The 21,561-nt window shown below is 47.4% G+C and overlaps 2 protein-coding genes across 9 annotated transcripts in view; both read right to left on the bottom strand.

Moving 5' to 3' along the window:
* The window catches only part of LOC136572290 (zinc finger protein 585A-like), a 335,481-nt gene that overhangs the window by 110,188 nt on the left and 203,732 nt on the right, over positions 1 to 21,561 (bottom strand). For 3 of the 8 annotated variants that reach the window (XM_066572725.1, XM_066572727.1, XM_066572726.1), the window contains exons 2-12: positions 21,389 to 21,541; positions 21,128 to 21,280; positions 20,933 to 21,056; positions 20,735 to 20,826; positions 20,577 to 20,652; positions 20,388 to 20,482; positions 19,576 to 19,686; positions 19,318 to 19,470; positions 19,123 to 19,246; positions 18,925 to 19,016; positions 18,767 to 18,842 (exon numbers count right to left, since the gene is read on the bottom strand). The exons of 1 other annotated variant lie outside the window; for it this stretch is intronic. In XM_066572725.1, the coding sequence (XP_066428822.1) occupies positions 18,767 to 18,842; positions 18,925 to 19,016; positions 19,123 to 19,246; positions 19,318 to 19,470; positions 19,576 to 19,686; positions 20,388 to 20,482; positions 20,577 to 20,652; positions 20,735 to 20,826; positions 20,933 to 21,056; positions 21,128 to 21,280; positions 21,389 to 21,493 (1,201 nt within the window). In that variant the 5' untranslated portion in view covers positions 21,494 to 21,541. The remainder of the gene's footprint in view (positions 1 to 18,766; positions 18,843 to 18,924; positions 19,017 to 19,122; positions 19,247 to 19,317; positions 19,471 to 19,575; positions 19,687 to 20,387; positions 20,483 to 20,576; positions 20,653 to 20,734; positions 20,827 to 20,932; positions 21,057 to 21,127; positions 21,281 to 21,388; positions 21,542 to 21,561) is intronic. 4 more of the 8 variants (XM_066572721.1, XM_066572724.1, XM_066572723.1 and 1 more) reach the window with 3 other exon arrangements.
* On the bottom strand, positions 4,817 to 18,640 carry LOC136572302 (zinc finger protein 84-like). The gene is made up of 2 exons (XM_066572766.1): positions 18,581 to 18,640; positions 4,817 to 7,158 (listed from the first exon to the last, which is right to left on the bottom strand). Exon 2 carries the CDS (start codon positions 7,145 to 7,147, stop codon positions 6,020 to 6,022), a length of 1,128 nt encoding a protein of 375 aa, XP_066428863.1. The 5' UTR covers positions 7,148 to 7,158; positions 18,581 to 18,640; the 3' UTR covers positions 4,817 to 6,019.

The raw sequence follows: 21,561 nt of genomic DNA, 5'->3' as shown, positions 1-21,561 counted from the left end.
ACATTGTTAATTTTCATCGCCCTGGGAATTTCTAACCGAAAAGCAACCGCATTACTCTTCTCAGTTATTTTAAATGGACCGATAAATCGCGGGCCCAGTTTAGCGGATGGTTGCTTGGGTTTTATAACTCTGGTAGACAACCAAACCAAGTCTCCAACACGGAATTCCGGCCCCTCTGAGCGGTGACTGTTAGCAACTCGCTTTCTCTGCTGAACTGCTCGCCGTAACTCTCTCTGGACCTCGGCAATAATAGGCCCAGAAGAATCTGGCTGCCCCAGTGCCGGAGCCGTAGCAACACACTTCTTCAATTTCTGAACCCTCTCAGGATCCATCTTAAAACCCTCTTGGGTATAATCTTTGAGCGTCAGTCTCTCAGGAGGGGGTATGCGGCTCCTGGGGAACTCATAATCAGGGAGGAGTTTAATTGCACAATCCCCCTGTCGGAGCGGTGGCAATCTGTCTGCCCCCTCTGGGGAATACACATCAGAGAGGTCAGCGATGATTTCCGGCAGCTCTTCTGCCTGAATAGAAGCTAGATTGACAGAAATGCAACCAGACAAACACCTAGGGCTCCATTTAACAATGTCCCCCTTCTCCCAGTCCACTACCGGGTTGTGTAGACGTAGCCAAGGCAGCCCCAAGACTACTTGCGAAGGGAGGGATTCTATGACATATAATGTTATAATCTCCATGTGGAACAGCCCAATTTTTAAACGGACGTTAGGCACACAAAACCTCAGACTTCTCTGCGATAGTGGAGCAGCATCAATGGCGGATACCGGGATGGGAGACTCCAGAGCCTTCATCTCTAAGCCTAAACGTCCGACCGTCACCCGATGTATTAAATTAATACTAGCTCCACAATCCAGAAGGACTCTTATGGGGTTGCCCACACTATCAGACAGGATCTCAGCAGGGAGCACCAGTCTGGAGGGTGATATCCAGGCAATTTGATGGCCTAGAGGGGCCCCCTCAGTAATCTCCCGGTCATCAAGTCCTGACTGGCAATTATGACGGGGACAACACTGAGCCATGCGACCAATGCATCGACCTTTACACTGTACTTTGTTCCCATTCCTAGCCCTGGCAGCCAGAGACCCCAACTGCATGGGCTCCTCCACATCTGCTGATAAGAAGCCAGAATCTATGGAGAGTTCCTGATGCCTCTCCCTGATCCGTCTCCCAGCTTTGATAGCCAGAGACATGGCCTCATCAAGGCTGCGGGGTACTGGATAACCTACCAGTACATTCTTGATTTTATTGGATAGACCCCAATGGAACTGGCTCTTTAAAGCAGGGTCATTCCACTGGGTTTCTGCTGCCCAACGTCAAAACCCAGCACAATAATCTTCGACAGAGGAGTCTCCCTGTCGTAAACGTCTGATATTCCCTTCAGCCACCGATATCTTGTCTGGGTCGTCATAGATAAGACCCAATTCAGCAAAAAAGTCATCCATCGAGTCCAAGGCCTCAGACGTTGGGGGTAATGAAAAAGCCCATGCCTGTGGCGCCCTATGCAGTCTGAACATGACAATGCCCACCTTCTGGGCGTCGTCCCCTGAAGACACTGGACGCAGTCTAAAGTAGAGCTTACAGGCATTCCGAAAGGATCCGAATTTCTGCCTATCACCAGAAAAACGGTCGGGTAGCTCAATTTTTGGTTCCTTGCTGGGAACCTGCAGCGCAGTTTGTCGCTGTTTTATCTTAGCGAGCTCAGCAGCCAGCGTGCCAAGCTGGTGCGACAAAACCTCAAGGGGATTCATAGTAACAGCACAGAATCTCCCTGAGTAGGTAAGGGCTGGTCAATCTGTGGCGTCCTCTGGACGTGCAACCTCAATAACATAAATGAAAGGCACAACTGTGCAAAAGGAAACAAAAACTCTCCCTATCGTCCCCAACCCGGGAGGGGACCCTGCCTACTCGGCAGACCGACCGCGCTGATAAGTGCGAGCCTGCACTCGAACCTGGGCCACTGACCAGTCCCTCACTGGGAGCCCTAGCCCAAAACAAAAGGAGAACAAAACCAAACAAAACAGCAAAGACTTAGCTTATCCAGCAGAGCTTCCACCACACTGTGTTGCTCCGTCGCTGTCCAGTGAATCATTGACCAGCACAGGAGTAACAGTTAGCACTGCTTAAATAGCAGCAGAGCTACTTAACACCAGGTGCTGACTGACATTAATCTTGCAACCACCACACCTCTCAGCTCCAGGAGAGGTAAGAATGCTGCTAAAACCCTGGTTTGGCCTGAAAGCAAGGTGGGAACCTCAGAACGGCTGCAACAGAAATTCTTTGTGTCCAGAAAGCAAAGACCCGTGGGAGACCAGGAAGATTAAGAATGGGACCAGCAGAGAATTGGGAGGACAGGATGGCTGGATTTTAAATGTATTTATTTTTTCTGATAAATTAAATAATAAAAGTTTCTCAACAAATAGGAAAAATAAAAACTGACAGTCCGGCATCCCTTTCTTCAAGGGCCCCCTCTCTTCTAGCTTTGCATAATTATTGTATGTCATACAGATTTTCACCACTAGGTGGCAGCAGAGCTCCGTTTTTAGGTAGAAGCTGATAATAACCGGTGTCTATGGGCGCCTGCAGACGGCCGGGTTGGATCACTGTGGACCCGTGCCCCTGCGGAGGCCTGCGGCTCACCCGCTCCCGGCGTCTTCATGAGGAGCCGTCCCGTCACTACTGACATTTCTGTGGGGGCCTCTGTGAGACACAAATAGGACATGCGGCCATTAGTTTTCCGCGTGTAATTTCACGCAGATGAGTCATGGCCGTCTGCCTAGGATTGTGTCATCTAATGCAGTCCCATGCAGGCGGGCACCAGCAAGAAATCCTGCAGCGGGTTTTCCGCCCGTGTGCGGGGGCCCATGGCAGATTCAGAAGTTAATGTGAGGATCTGGGAGGATGGTGCGATGCTGTGCAGGTATGTGGTCTGTATTGACTTTCTGGAGGGGGAGGGGAAGGTCGTCCACAGGCTTCCTCTTGTGTGTGGCTGAGGAGGGGGGACTGACTGTGCGGGGTTACCCAGGCTTTGTAGTGTCAATGGAGGGACTTGTCTCCCCTCCGGTGCTGCGCTTTGTATGTTTGCTGGTTGGGGTCTCCCCCCCCACTGGCCACCTGGGAGGTGTTTAGGCGCCGCTTCGTTCACTTCAAAGGGTCTTCCTGCCTGCGGTCCCATGGACCTCCTTCCTGGTGTCTCCTCCCTCACCTGGCCTCCTTGTCAGGGGTGCCGGTCGCAGGTGCCGTATGGTCCTGCCCTCGTTTCTCTCCTAGCAGTGCTTATTCGCAGGGCCTCCCACTAATCGAGCCCCCGGCTTCAGAGGTAGTCGCTAGGCCGCAGTCTTTCACGGCGGCTTAGTCTGTCGTTTAGCCGATTTGCAACCTGGATGCATAGTCCCTCATGTAAGCCTTATGGGGATTTCCCAAGTAAGAGGGATTCCCCGCCAAGTAGGCTTCTAGATGAGCGGTGGTTGGGTCGCTGTGTGGAGAGGATAGAATCTGTGATCAGATGAGGACAAAGGAATCGGCGCACGGTCTGACCATGGAAGAGTCTACCGGATTCCCCAAAGCTTCATTATTAACCCCTTCCACGCTGGCCTAGTATTTATTGTTGCATTGCCAGAGCCACAACTTGTTGACATTGCAGTATGAGGTCAAGTCTCTTTCGGGACGAATTGTATATTTTAATGGCGCCATTGTGGGGCCACATAATGTGTTGTAGAACTTTTATGACGTGTTTTGGGGGGGTTAACATGGCCGTATGTGGAATCTGTTTGCAGCGGATTCCAGCTGTGACCCCGGCCGTGACCCTGCATGCAGCTGCGTAATGTACTGCGCAGGCGGTGACACGCAGTACACCTTTGTTTCCCGTGTCGTCTCTTAGTGATGACACGGATACCCACAGCCCGTATGCAATGTGCTGCAGGTATATCTGCGACCATAGAATACAATATCCGAGGTAAAATAGAGCCCGCTGCGTTGTTTTCTGTAAGTGGAATCCGTAATTCCGACCCGCTAATGTGAGTGGAATTGTGCAATCCGTGCATCTGATTGATCTCATTACCACGGATCAAAAACATGCGGAATCCGCAATTCCTATCGGTCGTGTGAGAGCAGCCTAAAGGAGATCGCTACCTTTTAACACCATTTGATAACGGCGATCACGTGAGCGGGGACCGCACAGCGAGGCCTCTGGTCACTGCTGCAGGCTCTCAGCTACCTGGAGATTTTACATTTCCTGGGCCCTCCCCAGTTTCTGTGCTTGTGTCCGCCATTTTGCTGATGGCACATGCACAGAAGCTAGGGAAAGGTCAATGGATAAAGATCGCATCGGAGGACATAACCGGAGGCCATAGGTAAGTAATTTCACCTCCCCTCACAGATCTGATCCATGAGGGGAGGTGAAAGTTTTACTTTTTTCTTACTTTTACATGATTGGATAATGACAATCACGTGACCAGGAACTGAATACTGCAGCTGCCCGTGAAATCTCCTGGCCAGGAGCAGTGAAATCCTCGGCTTCTGCGCATGCGTCCGCCATCTTTCTGCCGGGTGCATGCGCAGAAGCCGGGTGAGATCCTTGTGTAAAGATCCCGTGGAGGGACAAATCCGGGGACTTTAGGTAAGTCATTTCATCTCACCTCGTGGATGTGACCGTTGGTAGCCGAGAGCAGGGAGCTGTCACACAGACACCAGGGCTTTACGCTACAGGGCCAGCGTGTTTTTACAGCCCTGCAGAACAAAGCCCAGACAACCAGGACCTGAAAATGATGACAGGAAAGTAACAACAACGAAATAAGAAAAACCATCATGGTACAAAACACGAGCGGAACTTGTTTAGAGGGGCAAACATGGCACATCATAAGCTTAACAGTCCAGGTACGAAAGAACTGAGAATCGTAAGAAATGACGTTCAGGAGGTGTTGATCCGTCTGCAGGCCGGGCCGGAGCTACGTTCTTCCTGTTCCTAAAGGAGAGTGAGGGGCTCGGTCGTCAAACTCCACTTTTGAAGTAATGTGCTCCCCTTTCCCAGAGAGGAAATGACTCACTGGCCGCCATCCTTGGAGATGTCGAATGGAATATCAGTGATGGGTGGAAATAGTCTGTGAAGTTGAAGAGTAAAGGCAGAGAGGTCAGGATAGTCAGAGAGGTTTACTAACGGATCTCGTTTCTGAGCATCTAAGAGGGTTAATCTTCATGTTATTTCGCCTTCATCTGTACTCTTTGATCTATCACTTTGGCCTTTGTCTTCCAAGGATTTCTGGGCATCTGCTGGCTTCTTATGGGCTGCAGCATAGTACTCCAGTGCGGTTCCCAGGTTGTTCAGCTAGACTTCAGGTGCTGAATGATTTTATCCATAGTTCTGGTAATACTGTGCTGCAAGGAATGTAGCATATGCTTCATATTGGTGGCAGTAAGGGAAGCATCATCAGGAAGATCATCAAGGGGCTAACTGGTCGACTCATCTTCATAAATAAGCCAGCCCCCTTGCCTGTCTCTGCATCGGTCATAAGAGAGAAGGGGAGTTAGTTTATTAAGATGAGGGGTCATACCATGTGACCTGATGCTGGATCCAGGCCGGAAGCAGAGATTCTGACACCGGCCTGGATCCTGGGTCAATTTAATTATTTAGCACTCCTATGTATGTAAATGCAGTGTTATTTTACTGGCAAGAGTTTACTGGGGAAAATTTTTGTCATTCTTCCACAATAAGCCCTCCCTATTCCTCATTCCTTCTCTGTCCCGGTGAGAGTTATTGATGACGACTCCGGACATTAACACAATAGCCGTCATGGAGATAATACAGAAAATCTCATTGTTAAGCAGTGATGGCCTTCTGTATTGTAGCCGGGCATCAGAAGGCTTCCTGAGGCTGCAGGTCCTACAATGGAGCTCCAAACCTGCCACCTTTTCCCACATTCTGAACATGAATATGGCTTCTCTCCGTGTGACATCTCTGATGTTTAACAAGACCTAGTTTCTGGCAAAAACATTTCCACATCCTGAACAGCTACTCGCCTGCGTGACTTCTGAGATGCTCCACAAGATCTGATTTATGGATAAAACAGCTTCCACATTCTAAGCATGAAAATAACTTCTCCCCTGTGTGAATTCGCTGATGTCTCTCAAGGTGACCTTTAAGCATAAAACGTTCCCCACATTCTGAACATATAAAGGACTTCTCTCCTGTGTGAGATCTTAGATGTTCCACAAGAGAATCTTTGTGCATAAAGCATTTTCCACAGTCCAAACATGAATACGGCTTCTCTTCTCTGTGACTTCTCTGGTGTATAACAAGAGCAGATTTGACGCTAAAGCATTTCCTACATTCTGAACATGAATATGGCTTCTCTCCTGTGTGAATTCTCTGATGTATCACAAGATGTGGTTTCTGGCCAAAACATTTCCCACATTCTGAACATGAAAAAGGTTTTTCCCCTGTGTGAATTCTCTGATGTGTAATGAGATGTGTTTTATGTGTAAAACATTTCCCACATTCTGTACATGAATATGGTTTCTCTCTTGTGTGAATTCTCTCATGTGTTGCAAGATTTGATTTATTTGTAAAACATCTCCCACATTGTGAACATGAATACGGCCTCTCTCCTGTGTGGCTTCGCTCATGTAGAACAAGTTGTGATTTACTTGCAAAACATTTCTCACATTCTGCACATGAATATGGCTTCTGTCCTGTGTGAGTTCTTTCATGTTTAATAAGATGTGATTTATGTGAAAAGCTTCTTCCACATTGTGAACATGAATATGGTTTCTCTCCTGTGTGAATTCTCTCATGTGTAACAAGATTAGGTTTATTTGTAAAACATCTCCCACATTCAGAACATGAATACGGCTTCTCTTCTCTGTGACTTCTCTCATGTGTAAGAAGAGTAGCTCTGATGCTAAAGCATTTCGCACATTCTGAACATGAATACGGCTTCTCTCCTGTGTGACTTCTCTTGTGTATGACAAGATGTATTTTCTGGCCAAAACATTTTCCACATTCAGAACATGAAAATGGTTTCTCTCCTGTGTGAATTCTGTGATGTGTAACAAGTTTTGATTTATTTGCAAAACATTTCCCACATTCTGAACAAGAAAATTTGGGAGATAAAAGGTGATGTCCATGAGAGCCTCTCATACAGTTTTTACCTGGAAGATAGAACAACCATTTTAAAAAAGCAAATAATTAATATTTCATCATATAATGAGCAATACAGTCAGGAAATCAAGACATAAAAATGAAGGTTGATTACAAGGAAGCTGTCATCAGATTCTATTCAATATACTATACTGCCGCTACAGAATGCGAATTTGAGGGTTCCCAAATTCATAGAAACTGGACTCTTCGACTTCCAAGAGTGAAAGAGAATCTCCTCTCATCACTCTGATGCCGCTGAAAGGAAAATGATAGGTTATGTGGAAGGGAATAAATGGCTATATTTATAATACAATACATGGATGGCTTGAATCTGTTATAGTGGAAGCAGGATTTAAAAAGCAGCTCTCATTATGGCTCATAGAATGGAGTCCCAAGCAGAATACTCATGTAGAATGTCCATAACCCTTGTCCGGCCCGGGCTAGATGCACTACAGCCGCAGCCTTATCCCAGTCCGGTCTAGATGCACTACAGCCGCAGCCTTATCCCAGTCCGGTCTAGATACACTACAGCCGCAGCCTTATCCCAGTCCGGTCTAGATGCACTACAGCCGCAGCCTTATCCCAGTCCGGTCTAGATGCACTACAGCTGCAGCCTTATCCCAGTCCGGTCTAGATGCACTACAGCCGCAGCCTTATCCCAGTCCGGGCTAGATGCACTACAGCCGCAGCCTTATCCCAGTCCGGTCTAGATGCACTACAGCCGCAGCCTTATCCCAGTCCGGTCTAGATGCACTACAGCCGCAGCCTTATCCCAGTCCGGGCTAGATGCACTACAGCCGCAGCCTTATCCCAGTCCGGTCTAGATGCACAACAACCACAATCTTACATTTTACGTGGTTTCTCTGCGTTCTAAGCCAAGTAGCCTGTGCTGAGATAAATGCCATTAATGTCCCCCGGGGCTATGATGATACGCTGTGCTATTAACTACACAACACCAGGAGGCACTCCAGACACACTGTTCTATATCCCAGCAAGAAGCATTACAATCTGCCTCCATCCTGGGCGCACAGACATGAAACTGATCCGAACCATCATCAGCCGAGCTCTACAGGCCGCCGGCCACCTGATGCCATCAGTATCTCCGGGAGACCAGCAGATCTCCATGGCCGCTCGCTGTGATCCAGGATACTAGGCCTTGACCGACAGCAGAATCTGCAGTAATCTGCTTCATCTACGCCCAATCAGCCCGTCCTGCTCTGACTTACACCCACCGGCCACTGATATGTGAAGTCCAGGCTGAGCCCCGGGCCAACTGGAGGATAACGCCAGGACTAACTTTACATCCTTCCTCCCAACTTCTGGGTGATGACCAGACCAGCGGGGACAACAGCTGAAGACTCTCTCCTACCTTATAGACCATCAGCCTCCTGCAGACAACTTCCCATAAAACCACAGGACAGTCATGTTAGGAGGCGTAATTCTATTCTGGAGAGGCTAGATTCTCTCCACAGTCCATGCCTGACCTCAACCTCATTCTCCTTTCCATCTACTGCTACATAGTGGACATTTGAAACATCCTCATTGGCTCACAGTCATGGCCTGAATTTCGGTGGCGTAAAGATGTAACAAGTTATGAAGCTATTTACTAACCAAAGGATAGGTGGGTCTGACCACTGTGACCCCCACTGATCTTGAGAACGGGGGTCCTGAAGGTCCCTGCATGAATGAAGCAGCAAGGAACCATGCAAGAGTATCGCCACTCTTTATTTCAATGAGAGTGCAGGAAATTGCCATCTCCAGTGCTGTAATTTAAATGAATGGAGCAACGGTTTACTTGCAGGGATTCATGCAGGGACCTTCCGGACCCCCATTCCCGAGATCAGTGGGGGTCACAATGATCATAACTTTATCCTCTATCCTGTGCATAGGGAATACATTTATAACAACCCCTTAAACTCATTCCGGTCCTCACAGGTGTATCCTGCCCAGCACAGACCTAAGAGAGCCTGAGATCCAAAATACTTTCTGCAGCACACGGGCACACATTTGTCGTTTTTTCAAGGGTACAGTCCCAATTTCTCAGGATTACCTCTCTTAGCTCTCCGCCACAACAATGTCCCTCCTGGCATGAATAGTCACAACTGGGAGATATACTGGTGAGGCTGAGCTTGACAAACATGTCCAGCTAAGCGGAGTACCGGCTGCCGCGTGAAACGGCATATTGGTTATTCTGCACTGTTCCAAAGTTGGAGACTCCCCATAATGAGGAGATCCACTTGTACATGACACACTGCTGGCGCCTGTGAATCCCCAAGATCTGCTTAGCCATCCTGATTAATCCCCAACATCACGATGTCCTGACAAGTTGTTTAAAACCATTGCCTTTATTTCACCCACGACCGGAGTCTTTACTGCCAAGACAGAACCACCCGACTGGGGACCTTCCCGAAACCTCACGTAATGAGTCACCTCGGTCATGGAGGGCACTGATACAATTTAGAAGGACAGAAAAACCAGCAGATTCACGGACGGCTCTTACCGTTCACCGCCAGCATTATGGGTTCTTCCAGTCCATCCGCTCTTCCACCATAACTTTCCTACAAGGATCCCACAGGACACAAGGAGAAAGACAAAGGAAGACAAGATTATCCAGATGGAGGTCAAAAAGCCCTAAACGACAAGAAGCAATCTAAAGGAGAAGGATCCCCCTAAGTGGTGACCAGGCGGGGCCAACATCCAGCCACAGATTATACACATGGCCAGGTTTCTGTCTTCCTACATGAAATGGTCTCCGTCTATCTAGAGGTGACGACAGCTCAGTAACCCCAGATCTCAGGTCAGTCAGTGACCTCACAGCTTTTACAGTAAAGACCTTCTATTAGCTCTGCAGACTGAACCTTCTTTCCTCCAGAGCGGTCGCTCTTCTCCTTTGTGGTCAGCTCACTGCACACGGTGTTCTTGTATCTATTTGTCCCAATGCATCATGTCCTCCCTAAGACGACTCTGGTGGCCGCACATTCTAGAGGAGGCCGTACGAATACAAAGGCCGGAGATATCCCTTATAGTCAGGGTTACCGCCCCCCCCCCCCATTACACATTATTATTATTTACCACATTTACAAACTATCAGCTGTTTGCAAAAAATAAACAAACAAAAAGAAGGAAGTAAAGAGCAGAACACAAGGAACTCTTTGTAGAAGAAGATCTATGCGTCGCTCAGCAAAAAGATAAAAATGTGTTTTCATTATTCCATATAAAACATTAGCGTGTAGACAGTCCAGCGCAGTGTGGGAGATGGCCGAGAGGTTCACCATTTTGTATGTATTTTCTGTATTTTTGTCAACTGTGAAGATGCTATGTTGTGTTTCCGGTCTGAACCTATGGGGGAAGGGAACATCACCCCCCCCCCCCCCCCACCTCCACAAGAATTGGAGGAGCAGTGCTCTGTGTCCATAAACCGGTCAAACTGGTTCTAACTGGCAAAAACCTATCTAGGAATGTCTTTGTCTTGGACAACCAGAGAGGAGAAACAAGATGTTCTTCTCATGAGACCAAATTCAAGAATGAACTGAGCGTGCTCACCGAAGCTCCTCCCAGATGGATGACATCACAAACTACCTCACAAATACCTCCCTCTGAGAATGACCTATCAGCACACTAAATAATGTAACTCTATCCTAAATTACTTCACTTCCTGTGTTGAAACATTTAAAAACTTTTACGCGCGTTAATAAAGACGGACTCTTTTGGGGACACATGATGGTCAGACGTGTGGGCTTTGAAAGGCTCTCCAGGCCTGCACATCTTATCTAATTTGGAACACACAGTATATTGAATAGCGAAAATTGCGCTAACAGCAGGTAGACCAGGCGGCTGTTCCCCATGCACTCATGCCTCTTCAGACTTTACACTTGAGCTCCACGGCATGGCATCCGTTTTATACAAACTTAGAATAACAAGCCCATTGCCAGCAGCACAACCCAGGACACATCAACGATGGGGCCGCATACGGACGGTCACTGGGAACCAGAATCCACGGAGCCAAAAGAAATGTAAAAATATGTGTACTGGTCTTCACTCTTTCACGAATCACAGCAGAAATGTTTACACCACAATGTCTTTGTCAGCATCCTATATACATAAGTGACCCTCCTATATACATAAGTGACCCTCCTATATGAGGCCACTCTCATTAGTAACCCCAATGTACTTACACAGCTCATCCATACGTGTCCCTTGTATATCGCAAGCCACTCCCTCTAGTAACCCCAATGTTCCTTCACAGCTCATCCATAAGTTTGTAATGCCAGGTTTGTATAAAAAAGTGTCTGTAAGTAGTTACGGGTTCAGTAGGTAGTCATGGGGAGGGCTAGGATAGAGTTGCCCCTCAGCCGGCAACAACACCTGGCAGAAGTTATGTCGGTGTCACCGCTGGAGGGAGAGGGGACGCATCCTTGTTGTCCTTGGGCTCTGGGGACAGCATTTTGCAACAGCAATGTGGTCATGGCTTCATTGGAGGAGAGCCGTAAGCTTGCCTCTGCAGGGGAAGGGACCAGCAAAGGCAGTGGAGCCCAAGAGCCAAGGAAAAAGAAACATGCTGGGGCTGCCAGGGTAAGGTGCCTAGAGAAGTGCAGAAAGAGCAGGGAGCTGGCATAGGCTCATGTGGCAGGTGGGTCAATGCTGCCCCTGTTCCAGATGCAAATTGTGTGGCAGAGGCTCCGGGGAACGGCGAGTTGGGTGAGTAGATCAGGAGGATCCAGAGAGAGGAGGCTGCCACCTCTTCGGATTCCTTCCACTATAAGTGTGGGTAGGGATGGCAAGGTGGGGCGAGAGAAAAAGCGTAAACAGGGCCCTGGAAAAAAAAGGAAAATGAGAAAATGAGGGATGGAAGATCTTCCTCTACACTTGGCCAGATGCAGGAAGGCAAACCAAACTCTCCTCTTGTTGGGCTCTCCAACGAAAAGGTTAATTTGATCAAAACATACCTGCTCCCTTTATTCATCTACCTGGGCAGGGTATGCATTTTGCCAGAGCCTCTCTGGACCCGGGTCTACAACCTGTTCTTCCTAATGTTGTGGGAGAACAGGTTGAACCTGATCAGGAGAGATGTTGCATAAGGAGACTAGGGGGGTTATCTATGGTCAACCCTGTGGTCTTTCTTGTAGACACCTTTGTTAAGATCAACATAGGAACCTTCTGGCAAGAGAGGGCTCCTCCATGGATATTCTTCTGTTGGAGATGGTTTTGGCAGTTCTTCCAGGAACATGAGGGCAAGTGAAGGACCTTCCCACACAGCATGGGCATCTTCCGGCTTACGATACTGTGGTTCTGAAGATGATTCATCTGTGGGTGTCTGGGAATATGGGAGATCAGGGCCCCTGACACTCAAAAACTGCCCAAGTCGGGACCTGGTGGTAGGACTGTGTTTATTAAATTCTGACAGGATACCCTTGAAGTTTTAGGACTTAGCTTAGTGCTATTCAAACAGAAGACTGCATTTAAGGTGTAACTTGAAGTCCAGGCACTCTGGGGTTGGGCGTTGTCCCGTGTATAGTGTGGTGATGTGCAGGAAAGCATGGAGCATTTTCTGCTTCAGTGCCCTTTTAATACAGAGCTGTACAATCGGGTGGGAGCCTCCATTGGTTGGCCTAGGCTGGCAGGACTTTCCTATGTGAAATGGGCTTATGTGCCATTTAGAGACCTTGGTGGTAAGTGCACTTTATTCCTAGTCCGCTTAGTGCTCAGGTTTCATGTGTGAACCGCACGGTGTTTAGTCTCAATGAAGCAAAAAATCTCCCTGTGAATGAGGTAAATAGACACATCTTGGGTGACCTGGGGAAGGTGCGCTCTTTGGATTATGTGAGCTTGGGCACAAATAGGGTTTGTCTTCCATTAGGGATAGTTTCTTTTATTGTTAGGGTCCTTCTAGGAACAGAGTAGGGAGAGTCTGAGAGGCAGTTTTAGAGAAGGAGTAGGCAAATAACAAAATATATAAAAATAAAATGAAATTTAAAAAACATTAAAAAACATAAAAGTGATAATGAAATATTAATGTGAGTTAATGCCGACCTTAGGAGGGAATGTTTCATTTAAGTTGTTTAGGTTTCTTTTTGGACCAAATATATGTCTGAATTTGGGTCAGACTAGTTCCAGGAGTTGTGGCTGTGGGTAGATGTGGGTGATGGGTGTGAATAGTTATAGAGTTTGTATTAGCCTGGACCAGACGAACCTCAGCTTTTCATTTTGACCTGAAGTGAGGTGATGGGAGTCGGCTGCATGCCTTGTGTTCCAGTTTATTTAGTAATTATTTTTTTTATTTAGTAATTATTTTTTGCATGCGGTTTCTGGGTTCTATGCTATGTGAGCCATGCTTTGCTTTGCTTTGCTTTGGTTTTGTTACCGCTATGTTTCTATGTTTTTAATTTAATAATAAAACGATCTCCAGAATCTCAGTTTGCTGGTAATTGCTGGGGGGAGTGAAGCAGGTCAGGGAGCTCTGCTGACAACCAGGTATCGGGCTTCCAACAGCTATGTAGTTCCGAACTTCCTCCCTCCGGCTTCGGTTGGGCGTATGGAGGACTGCACCCCAGGAGGGGAGAAGATCTGGTTGGGGCAACAGTGATGTCACCCTGACCTCCCTGGAGGACACAGAGCCCAGAAGGATGTGTAGCCAAGGAACAGGATAGTGCTGCAAAATCACACACAAGTTCAAGCTGGGGCGATTGCAAAAAAATCTGTAGTGGTCATGACACCTCACAGAGCAGCCAGCAGGTAAGAATGAGGAGGCCGGAGGGCAGCTGGGTAAATATCACAGGAAGCTGCCCACTGTGAAATAGACAGAGCCCCCATAGCAAGAAAATAGTCACCACGTTTAAAAACTGCAAGGAGTTGGGGGGGTGGCCTGGATAGCGGCGAGAGAGGAAGCAAGAAGCTGAGCTCCGTGGTACTGACCTGAAGCGACAACATCAGCTACTGGCACAGAGGATTCTGACCATCACACCCCAAAGGAGAAAAAGCTCCAGACTGGGGTACAGTGCCATGACAAAGAGGAAAGCGGCGCGCTCCAGTCCTAAGCGCCTGACAGAATTCTTTACAGCACGACCGGTGGCAGAGGAGACGGAGGTACAGGAAGCAGTGCTGTCAGAAAAAAAGGATCCCAGACCCAGGGAGCTGGTTAAAGGGTTTCACCCTGCGCCATATCTACAAATAAGGCAATATCAGCCACATTAGTAGTGAGGAATGAGGGGAGTCCCACAAAAAGGAGAGAGGAGGCAGTGTACAGCAGCAGCTCTTCAAGATGGCACCTTCTCACAGCCCCGCACCAGTCCAGTAGAGGGAGCTGAGGCGAGAAGGGACTCCTGGAGCCTTAGGGAGGCTGGAGGGACTTCTCCCTGTCCACCGTTTTCAGGACAGGCAACGGGGGCTCCACCAGTAATATAAAGAAAGGGCAGTCCCACATGAAAGAAGGAGGAGATGGTACATAACTACAGTGGTAAGATACCGCCCCCTCCATTAGGCTCACAGCTCTGCAGGCAGGAACCCAACCCACACAAGCTGTGATAACACTAGCTCAGCACACAGCAGTCCCAGGCCAGCAGACCCCAGGCTAGCAGACTGCAGGTAAGCAGACCCAGGCCAGCATGAGAATCGCTAGAATCAGTGCAGATGTCATATCAGACACCGCCGGCACTCGAAGTAGCAAGAGATCCCATTCTTGAAATTAGCTGCTCATATCAAGCAGCTTCACAAATATTCATAAGGGGGCTGATCTTAACCCTCAAAGGTTCTCTCCAGAAAGATTTTTCAACACTCAGCAGAAATGTTAACTCCTCCATTGGTGAAATGGGCACAAGAGTGGATCCTTTCCCCCTCTTTCCATTTGATAAACATATTTTTCTTCCTCTTTAGCATGTGTGCAAGTTCTGTGTTCATCCATCCGGGTCTCTTTAAATGCTTCCCATTCTTCCTTCTTTTAGGGATTGGTAACGATTGTGCTTTGAGAATCTCATTCCACAATATTTCCCAACCTTCTTGGACATTTCTGTCCTTAAGAACATCCAGCCGTTGGATTCTTCCTTCTTCTGAGTTCAGTAAAATCTGCCTTTCTGAAATCCAACCTTGAGGTCTGAGTCTTCTCAGGTCTTCCTCCATTTGTTATCCAACATCCAAGGATATCCTGATCACTGCCTCCTAAGGTCCCGGCCACCCTTACTTCATCAACCATTCCCTCCCTGTTGGTAAGAATTAGGGCCAAGATAGCAGATCCTTTTATTTTCTACCTTCTGGAAGATAAAGTTGTCAGCAAGAGCGGATAAGAATCTGTAGGATCCATTACTTTTACCTGAGAGATTCCCAACAAATGTCTGGATGGTAAAATCTCCCATGATCTCTATGTTGGGCTTCTCTGAGAGCTTGGCCATCTGATGTAGAAAGAGTTCCTCCATATCTTCTGCTTGTCCAGGCGGCCTATAGTAAATGCCTACAATGGTGTCCTTTCTGTTGTTCTCTCCTTGTATTCTTCCCCAAACAGTTTCTACAGAACTCCCAGCTCTGAAGCTTGAATCTCTGTGGAGATGAATGTTCTCCTAACATACAACACAACACCTCCTCCCCTTTTATTAGGGCTGTTCCTTATAAATACATTGTATCCTTCAAGCCTTGAGAAAATATAAAACAGGAGTTTCCATATTCTTGGAAAAAGAGCAGCATCCCTTATCTGGGTCTACAAGTTAACTATTGCTAAGATATCTGCAATTCATCTAAACTCTCTATTAGATACAATCCAAATAAGAGCCGACGAACCTCAATAAGATGGAAGCATCACGGCTAGAACTGTCTGTTATAAAATGATTGGATTCCCCAAGTTACTGCACATCTTCCGCACACTGACAACCACCTTCCCCACAAAATACTTGAAGGCTCCTCAGAAACAAGTATATTTATCTGGAACACAGAAAGACCGTGACTAGCAGCCTCCATACTGTACGGAGTGGGGGAGGAATGGGAGCGCCCAACATAACCGCTTACCAAAGCAAACCATGTCAGCAAACACCGATCACAAACTGGGCTACGATCAAACAACAATTAATAATTAAACCCTCCCTGCGCACAATGTGGCCTCTAAGCCGAAAATACCATGGCCGATATGGCCGACTATTTGACTTGGATATCTCTCATCCAGTTGACTGATTCCCGCACCCCTAGGCGTCGGGTACCTCTCCCCGTAGGTGTCCTCGACTTCCTGATTTCAGGCTTCTCCTCTGAAGCGCGGAGAATCCAAGGAATCAAACTAATTGATGATGTCATGGGAAATGCGACCCTGAAGACTTATGAAACCCAACCACAGAATTCAATCCCCCAACTCCGACAGCCTCACACACATTCAGATCTTGTTATATTCTCTTTGGATACACAAGTTGTGCTACCTAATGATTGTCCAATGATATCATGATGTTCTGTCATTATTGAACATATAAAACTGCAAGGAGTTAATGGAGTTTTATAAGGAGGAAAGAGAGAATGCTGTAGAGCAGCGCCCCCATCAGGGGAAACTGATGTCATGTTCTCCAGAATGGCACCTGGGACTGGTGGCCATGTCAGAGATGACCCATTAAGCAGCTCAGATGGTCTGTCTGTCTACCACATCTTCAGGTGAGCAGCAGTTCTTGCTGCATGGGAGGACCACAGAGACCAGCATGCGGCTGAGCAGGTTGGTCTGCCCCCCCACCTCAGAAGAGTCATGTTAGTGGAAACAGGACATTGATCATGCAACAAATCAGGCTGCAAGAGTCTCCTGAAAGATTGACAGGTGTTGTGCTTTAGAGAGGGGGGGTGGGAATTCGCTACCAGTTCCAAAATGGAGGATCAGCTGCCGGCCCTTGGCCCTAAAGTGCCTGTCAGGGCTCCTACCCACTTGCGTATTTTTAACGCGATTGTCAATGGGACTTTCTCATGTCAAAAACGCATCGCACAAAAATCGTAAAGCACAAAGTTGTGATGCGTTTTTAACATTAGAAAGTCCCACGGACAATCGCGTTAAAAATACGCAAGTGGGTGGGAGCCTTCAGGGAGCAAGGTGGTCAAGTCTGCTGATACTCCGACCTATCCTGAGTGTCCCACTGCTGCAATAAAGGAGGTCAGCGGAACTACAGACCCCGGAGAGGCTGAAGTGGGCGGAGCTACAGCCACTAAAGCAGATATGGTAAAAAGGTGCAGATAAAAAAAGGTTGTAAGACTAGCATCTGGTGCTGCTTGTGCAAGTCTCCATCCTCAGTCACCTGGAGGCACTTGGACTTACTCCTGAGAGTAATGTTAAAAATATAGTGAAGACAGGTCCTGGTCCAGCAAGTGATGAAAGAGGTAGGAATAAGCTAATGGATGTGACCGGTAGTACCTCTGCTGTCCCTGGCAGTAGTACCTCTGTTGTCCCTGGCGGTAGTACCTCTGTTGTCCCTGGCGGTAGTACCTCTGCTGTCCCTGGCGGTAGTACCTCTGCTGTCCCTGGCGGTAGTACCTCTGCTGTCCCTGGCGGTAGTACCTCTGCTGTCTCTGGCGGTAGTACCGATGGGGTCCCTGGCAGTAATACCTCTGCTGTACCTGGCAATAACACCTCTGCTGTCCCTGGCCATAGTACCTCTGCTGTCCCTGGTGGTAATACCTCTGCTGTCCCTGGCAGTAATACCTCTGCTGTCCCTGTCACACTCACACAACGTTATCTTATATTAATCCTTAAAAAAAGCTATTGTTTTCTTATCTTAACTCAATAAAACGCATTGTAAAGTAAACAAACCATCCTAACACCCCGAAACCACATCTGATTAGGGGTTAAGCTAAGGAATATCTCATCCATACTTCATGCATTTTATCTCAAGCACACCTGGTAAAGTAATGAAGAAGTTGATTAGTTGCATCAGGTGTGCTTGAGACACACGCTTTACAAATGTGTGCTATTATAAGGGATTCTGTTCAGGGGTTGAATAATGCCTCAGCTGCAGCAGTCAAAAAAAAATGGTATTTTCTGTTAACTTGAAGAAACCAGTTGTTACATTAGTTGTGTTAAACTATTTTAATTGTTCCCGTGTGACTTTTTTTTCTCAAAACAGCAGAAAATTTGTAAATTTGGCAAATAAGCTTAATCTGCCATTTGGGCTGAACAACCTTGATTGCAACTCTGTGAATATAACACTTGAGTTAATGTCTTCTTCAATACATAACAATATTCTGTTAGCTTTAGCAGCAGCTGATTGGCATTGTGCCATTAGTCTATAATTTACATTGCAGAAATCTACATTTGTTCCACTATGAACCTTAATTACCAAGTAGATATCCAAACAAGTGAAACCATTTATAACCACAACCTACCACAGCCAACAAGATGGAGTAGAGCGTCTACTGCAGGCGGCCGGAGGAGTCTAGTAGAAAGCTACATTACATCAACCTATAGAGGATTTGTAGAACCTCAGGGTCATCTACCTGCTGGTTCTCCGGGACATCTTCCTCTGCACGGTCCTGGGAATACAGACGGCTGGGACAGCTCTCTGGTGGGTTGCCCTCCATGAGTCCATCTGTAGGAAACACACAGTGATGGAATAGATATCAGCATGGGATGAGCAGATGAGGGGAGCATCTAGGTGACCCCAATGAGTCTCCCCTGCTTACCCTGCTGATCATCCCTTATATCCGGCTCTTCTGCTTCATCTTTAACCTCAACCTTAATATCCATCAGATTATCACCCTAAACAGAGAAGAACATGTAACGTGGTCCTTGGTTCCATCACTTTATGGTCAGATCCTGGTGAGACTTCAGCGTCATCTACCTGCTGGTTCTCCGGGACATCTTCCTCTGGACAGTCCTGGGAATACAGACGGCTGGGACATCTCTCTGCTGGGGATCTACTACTGGATCCATCTATAGGTAATAACCAGAGACTGAATACATTGTATATGTGATGATGGGTGAGTCTAGGTGACCCTCATACCCGCTCTCCTCTATAATCAGGAAGGTCTCCTCTTACCCAGAGATGTACGAGGCCAGTGGTCCTTCATCATGATGTCCTTGCACAGATCCTGATGTCCCTCTAAATACTCCCACTCCTCCATGGAGAAATAGACGGCCACATCCTGACATCTTACAGGAACCTGACAACACAATATCCAGTCATCAGCCAGAGCCCCCCTGTATAATGTCCCCCCACATTCCCCGCAGTCACCTCTCTTGTCAGCAGCTCCATCACCTTGTTGGTGAGGTCTAGGGTCTTCTGAATGAGGGAGTGAGGGGAAGGAGCTGTGATGGGGCTCCACCCTCCTGACTCCTGGAGATGGATGATGGGAGTCACAGCCGCTGTCTTCACTACTGTGTACTCCTGTGGATGAGACACGGATCACTACATGGAGGCCAAGAATCCTTCACCTTCCAGTCATTACCTGCTTTACTAGCAGAGAGGAGTGATGTCATGTGGAGTTCTCACCTCTCCGGTTATCAGGTCGATCATGTGTAGGGTGAGGTCTAATATCCCCGCAGCCATGTTCCTTCTGTCCTTGTCCATCCCTGGTGGGTCATCGATGAGAAGGAGCATCATCTATCAAGAACAACAAGATGGACTAGAGCGTCTACTGCAGACGGCCGGAGAAGTCTAGCAGTAAGCTGCATTACATCAACCTATAGAGGATTTGTAGAATCTGAAGTCTTATAATAATTTTTAATGGTTCTCTAACTTTGGTTCATATGACCACTGTTTAAACCATTCCCTTTAAGAACACAGAAGAATGTATTTTGACATCCTCTATTTTTGGATAATTAGAATCACATTTTTTCTTGGGATTGTGGATACAGTCTGAAGGCCAGAGTTATTCCGAAGATGATATCGGATGTCCAACAGAATGGCCAATGTGGGGGAGTTTATCCTCTGATTGTATAACATTGCGTGAGATCACAAAATGTGTCTCCAGATGTTATTTTGCTTTAGCCAGAATAATGTTCCACTTTGAGAAAATACTTTTATAGCCAAGAATGTATGCACTCATATACCTTGAATTATGTAACCATGTCTAGAGCGGCCCACTTGTGTACATTGATTAACACCCCTTTCATTACTTATTAAAACACAGCAATGAGCAGGGGAGGGCAGCAGAACCTGCCACCATTGACTGATATTCGGACATTGTGTGCCTGGGTCTTCATTGATAGGCATTGTCGCTAGTGACTGATTATTTTAATTCTACCTGGTATTGGTGATTTCTTACAGACTTACTATTTTTCTCAAACATCAGTGTCATCTACCTGCTGGCTCTCTGGGACATCTTCCTCTGGACGGTCCTGGGAATATGGGGGACAGCTGGGACAGCTCTTTGGTGGGTTTCTCTCCATTAGTCCGTCTATAGGAAACACACAGTGATGGAATATATATCAGCATGTGATGAGCAGATGAAGGGAGCATCTAGGTGACCCCAATGAGTCTCCCCTCCTTACCCTGCTGATCAGCCCTTATATCCAGCTCTTCTGCTTCCTCTTTAATCTCAACCTTAATATCCATCAGATTATCACCCTAAACAGAGAAGAACATGTAATGTGCTCTTTGGTTCCATCACTTTATGGTCAGATCCTGGTGAGACTTCAAAGTCATCTACCTGCTGGTTCTCCGGGACATCTTCCTCTGGACGGTCCTGGGAATACAGGCGGCTGGGACATCCCTCTGGTGGGGATCGCCTCTTGGATCCATCTATAGGTAATAACCAGAGACTGAATACATTGTATATGTGTTGATGGGGGAGTCTAGGTAACCCTCATACCCACTCTCCTCTATAATCAGGAAGGTCTCCTCTTACCCTGAGATGTACAAGGCCGGTGGTCCTGCATCATGATGTCCTTGTACAGATTCCGGTGGCCCTCTAAATACTCCCACTCCTCCATGGAGAAATAGACAGCCCCATCCTGACACCTTATAGAAACCTGACAACACAATATCCAGTCATCAGCCAGAGCTCCCCTGTATAATGTCCCCCCAAATTCCCTGCAGTCACCTCTCCTGTCAGCAGCTCCGTCATCTTGTTGATAAGTTCTAGGACCTTTTGGATCAGGGAGTGAGAGGGAGGAGCTGTGATGGGGCTCCACCCTCCTGACTCCTGGAGATGGATGATGGGAGTCATATCTGCTGTCTTCACTACTGTGTACTCCTGTGGATGATGAGACACTGATCACTACATGGAGGCCAAGAATCCTTCACCTTCCAGTCATTACCTGCTTTACTAGCAGAGAGGAGTGATATCATGTGGAGCTCTTACCTCTCCGGTTATCAGGTGGATCATGTCTAGGGTGAGGTCTAATATCTCCACAGCCATGCTCCTTCTGTCCTTGTCCATCCCTAGTGGGTCATCGATTAAGACCATCCTTCCTCAAAAGATACCTCAGCTGTGAGAGTCCAGCCCCTCCGGCACCTGGGAGAGAAGAGGAGGAC

Source organism: Eleutherodactylus coqui, chromosome 7 (genome assembly GCF_035609145.1).
Source record: "Eleutherodactylus coqui strain aEleCoq1 chromosome 7, aEleCoq1.hap1, whole genome shotgun sequence".
NCBI lineage: Eukaryota > Metazoa > Chordata > Amphibia > Anura > Eleutherodactylidae > Eleutherodactylus > Eleutherodactylus coqui.
Note: the sequence above shows the minus strand (reverse complement) of the source record. Positions and strands in the feature narration are given on the sequence as shown.

Excerpts from the sequence above, each read along its gene's own strand:
- LOC136572302 (XM_066572766.1), bottom strand. The coding sequence starts at position 7,147 with ATGAGAGGCTCTCATGGACATCACCTTTTATCTCCCAAATTTTCTTGT.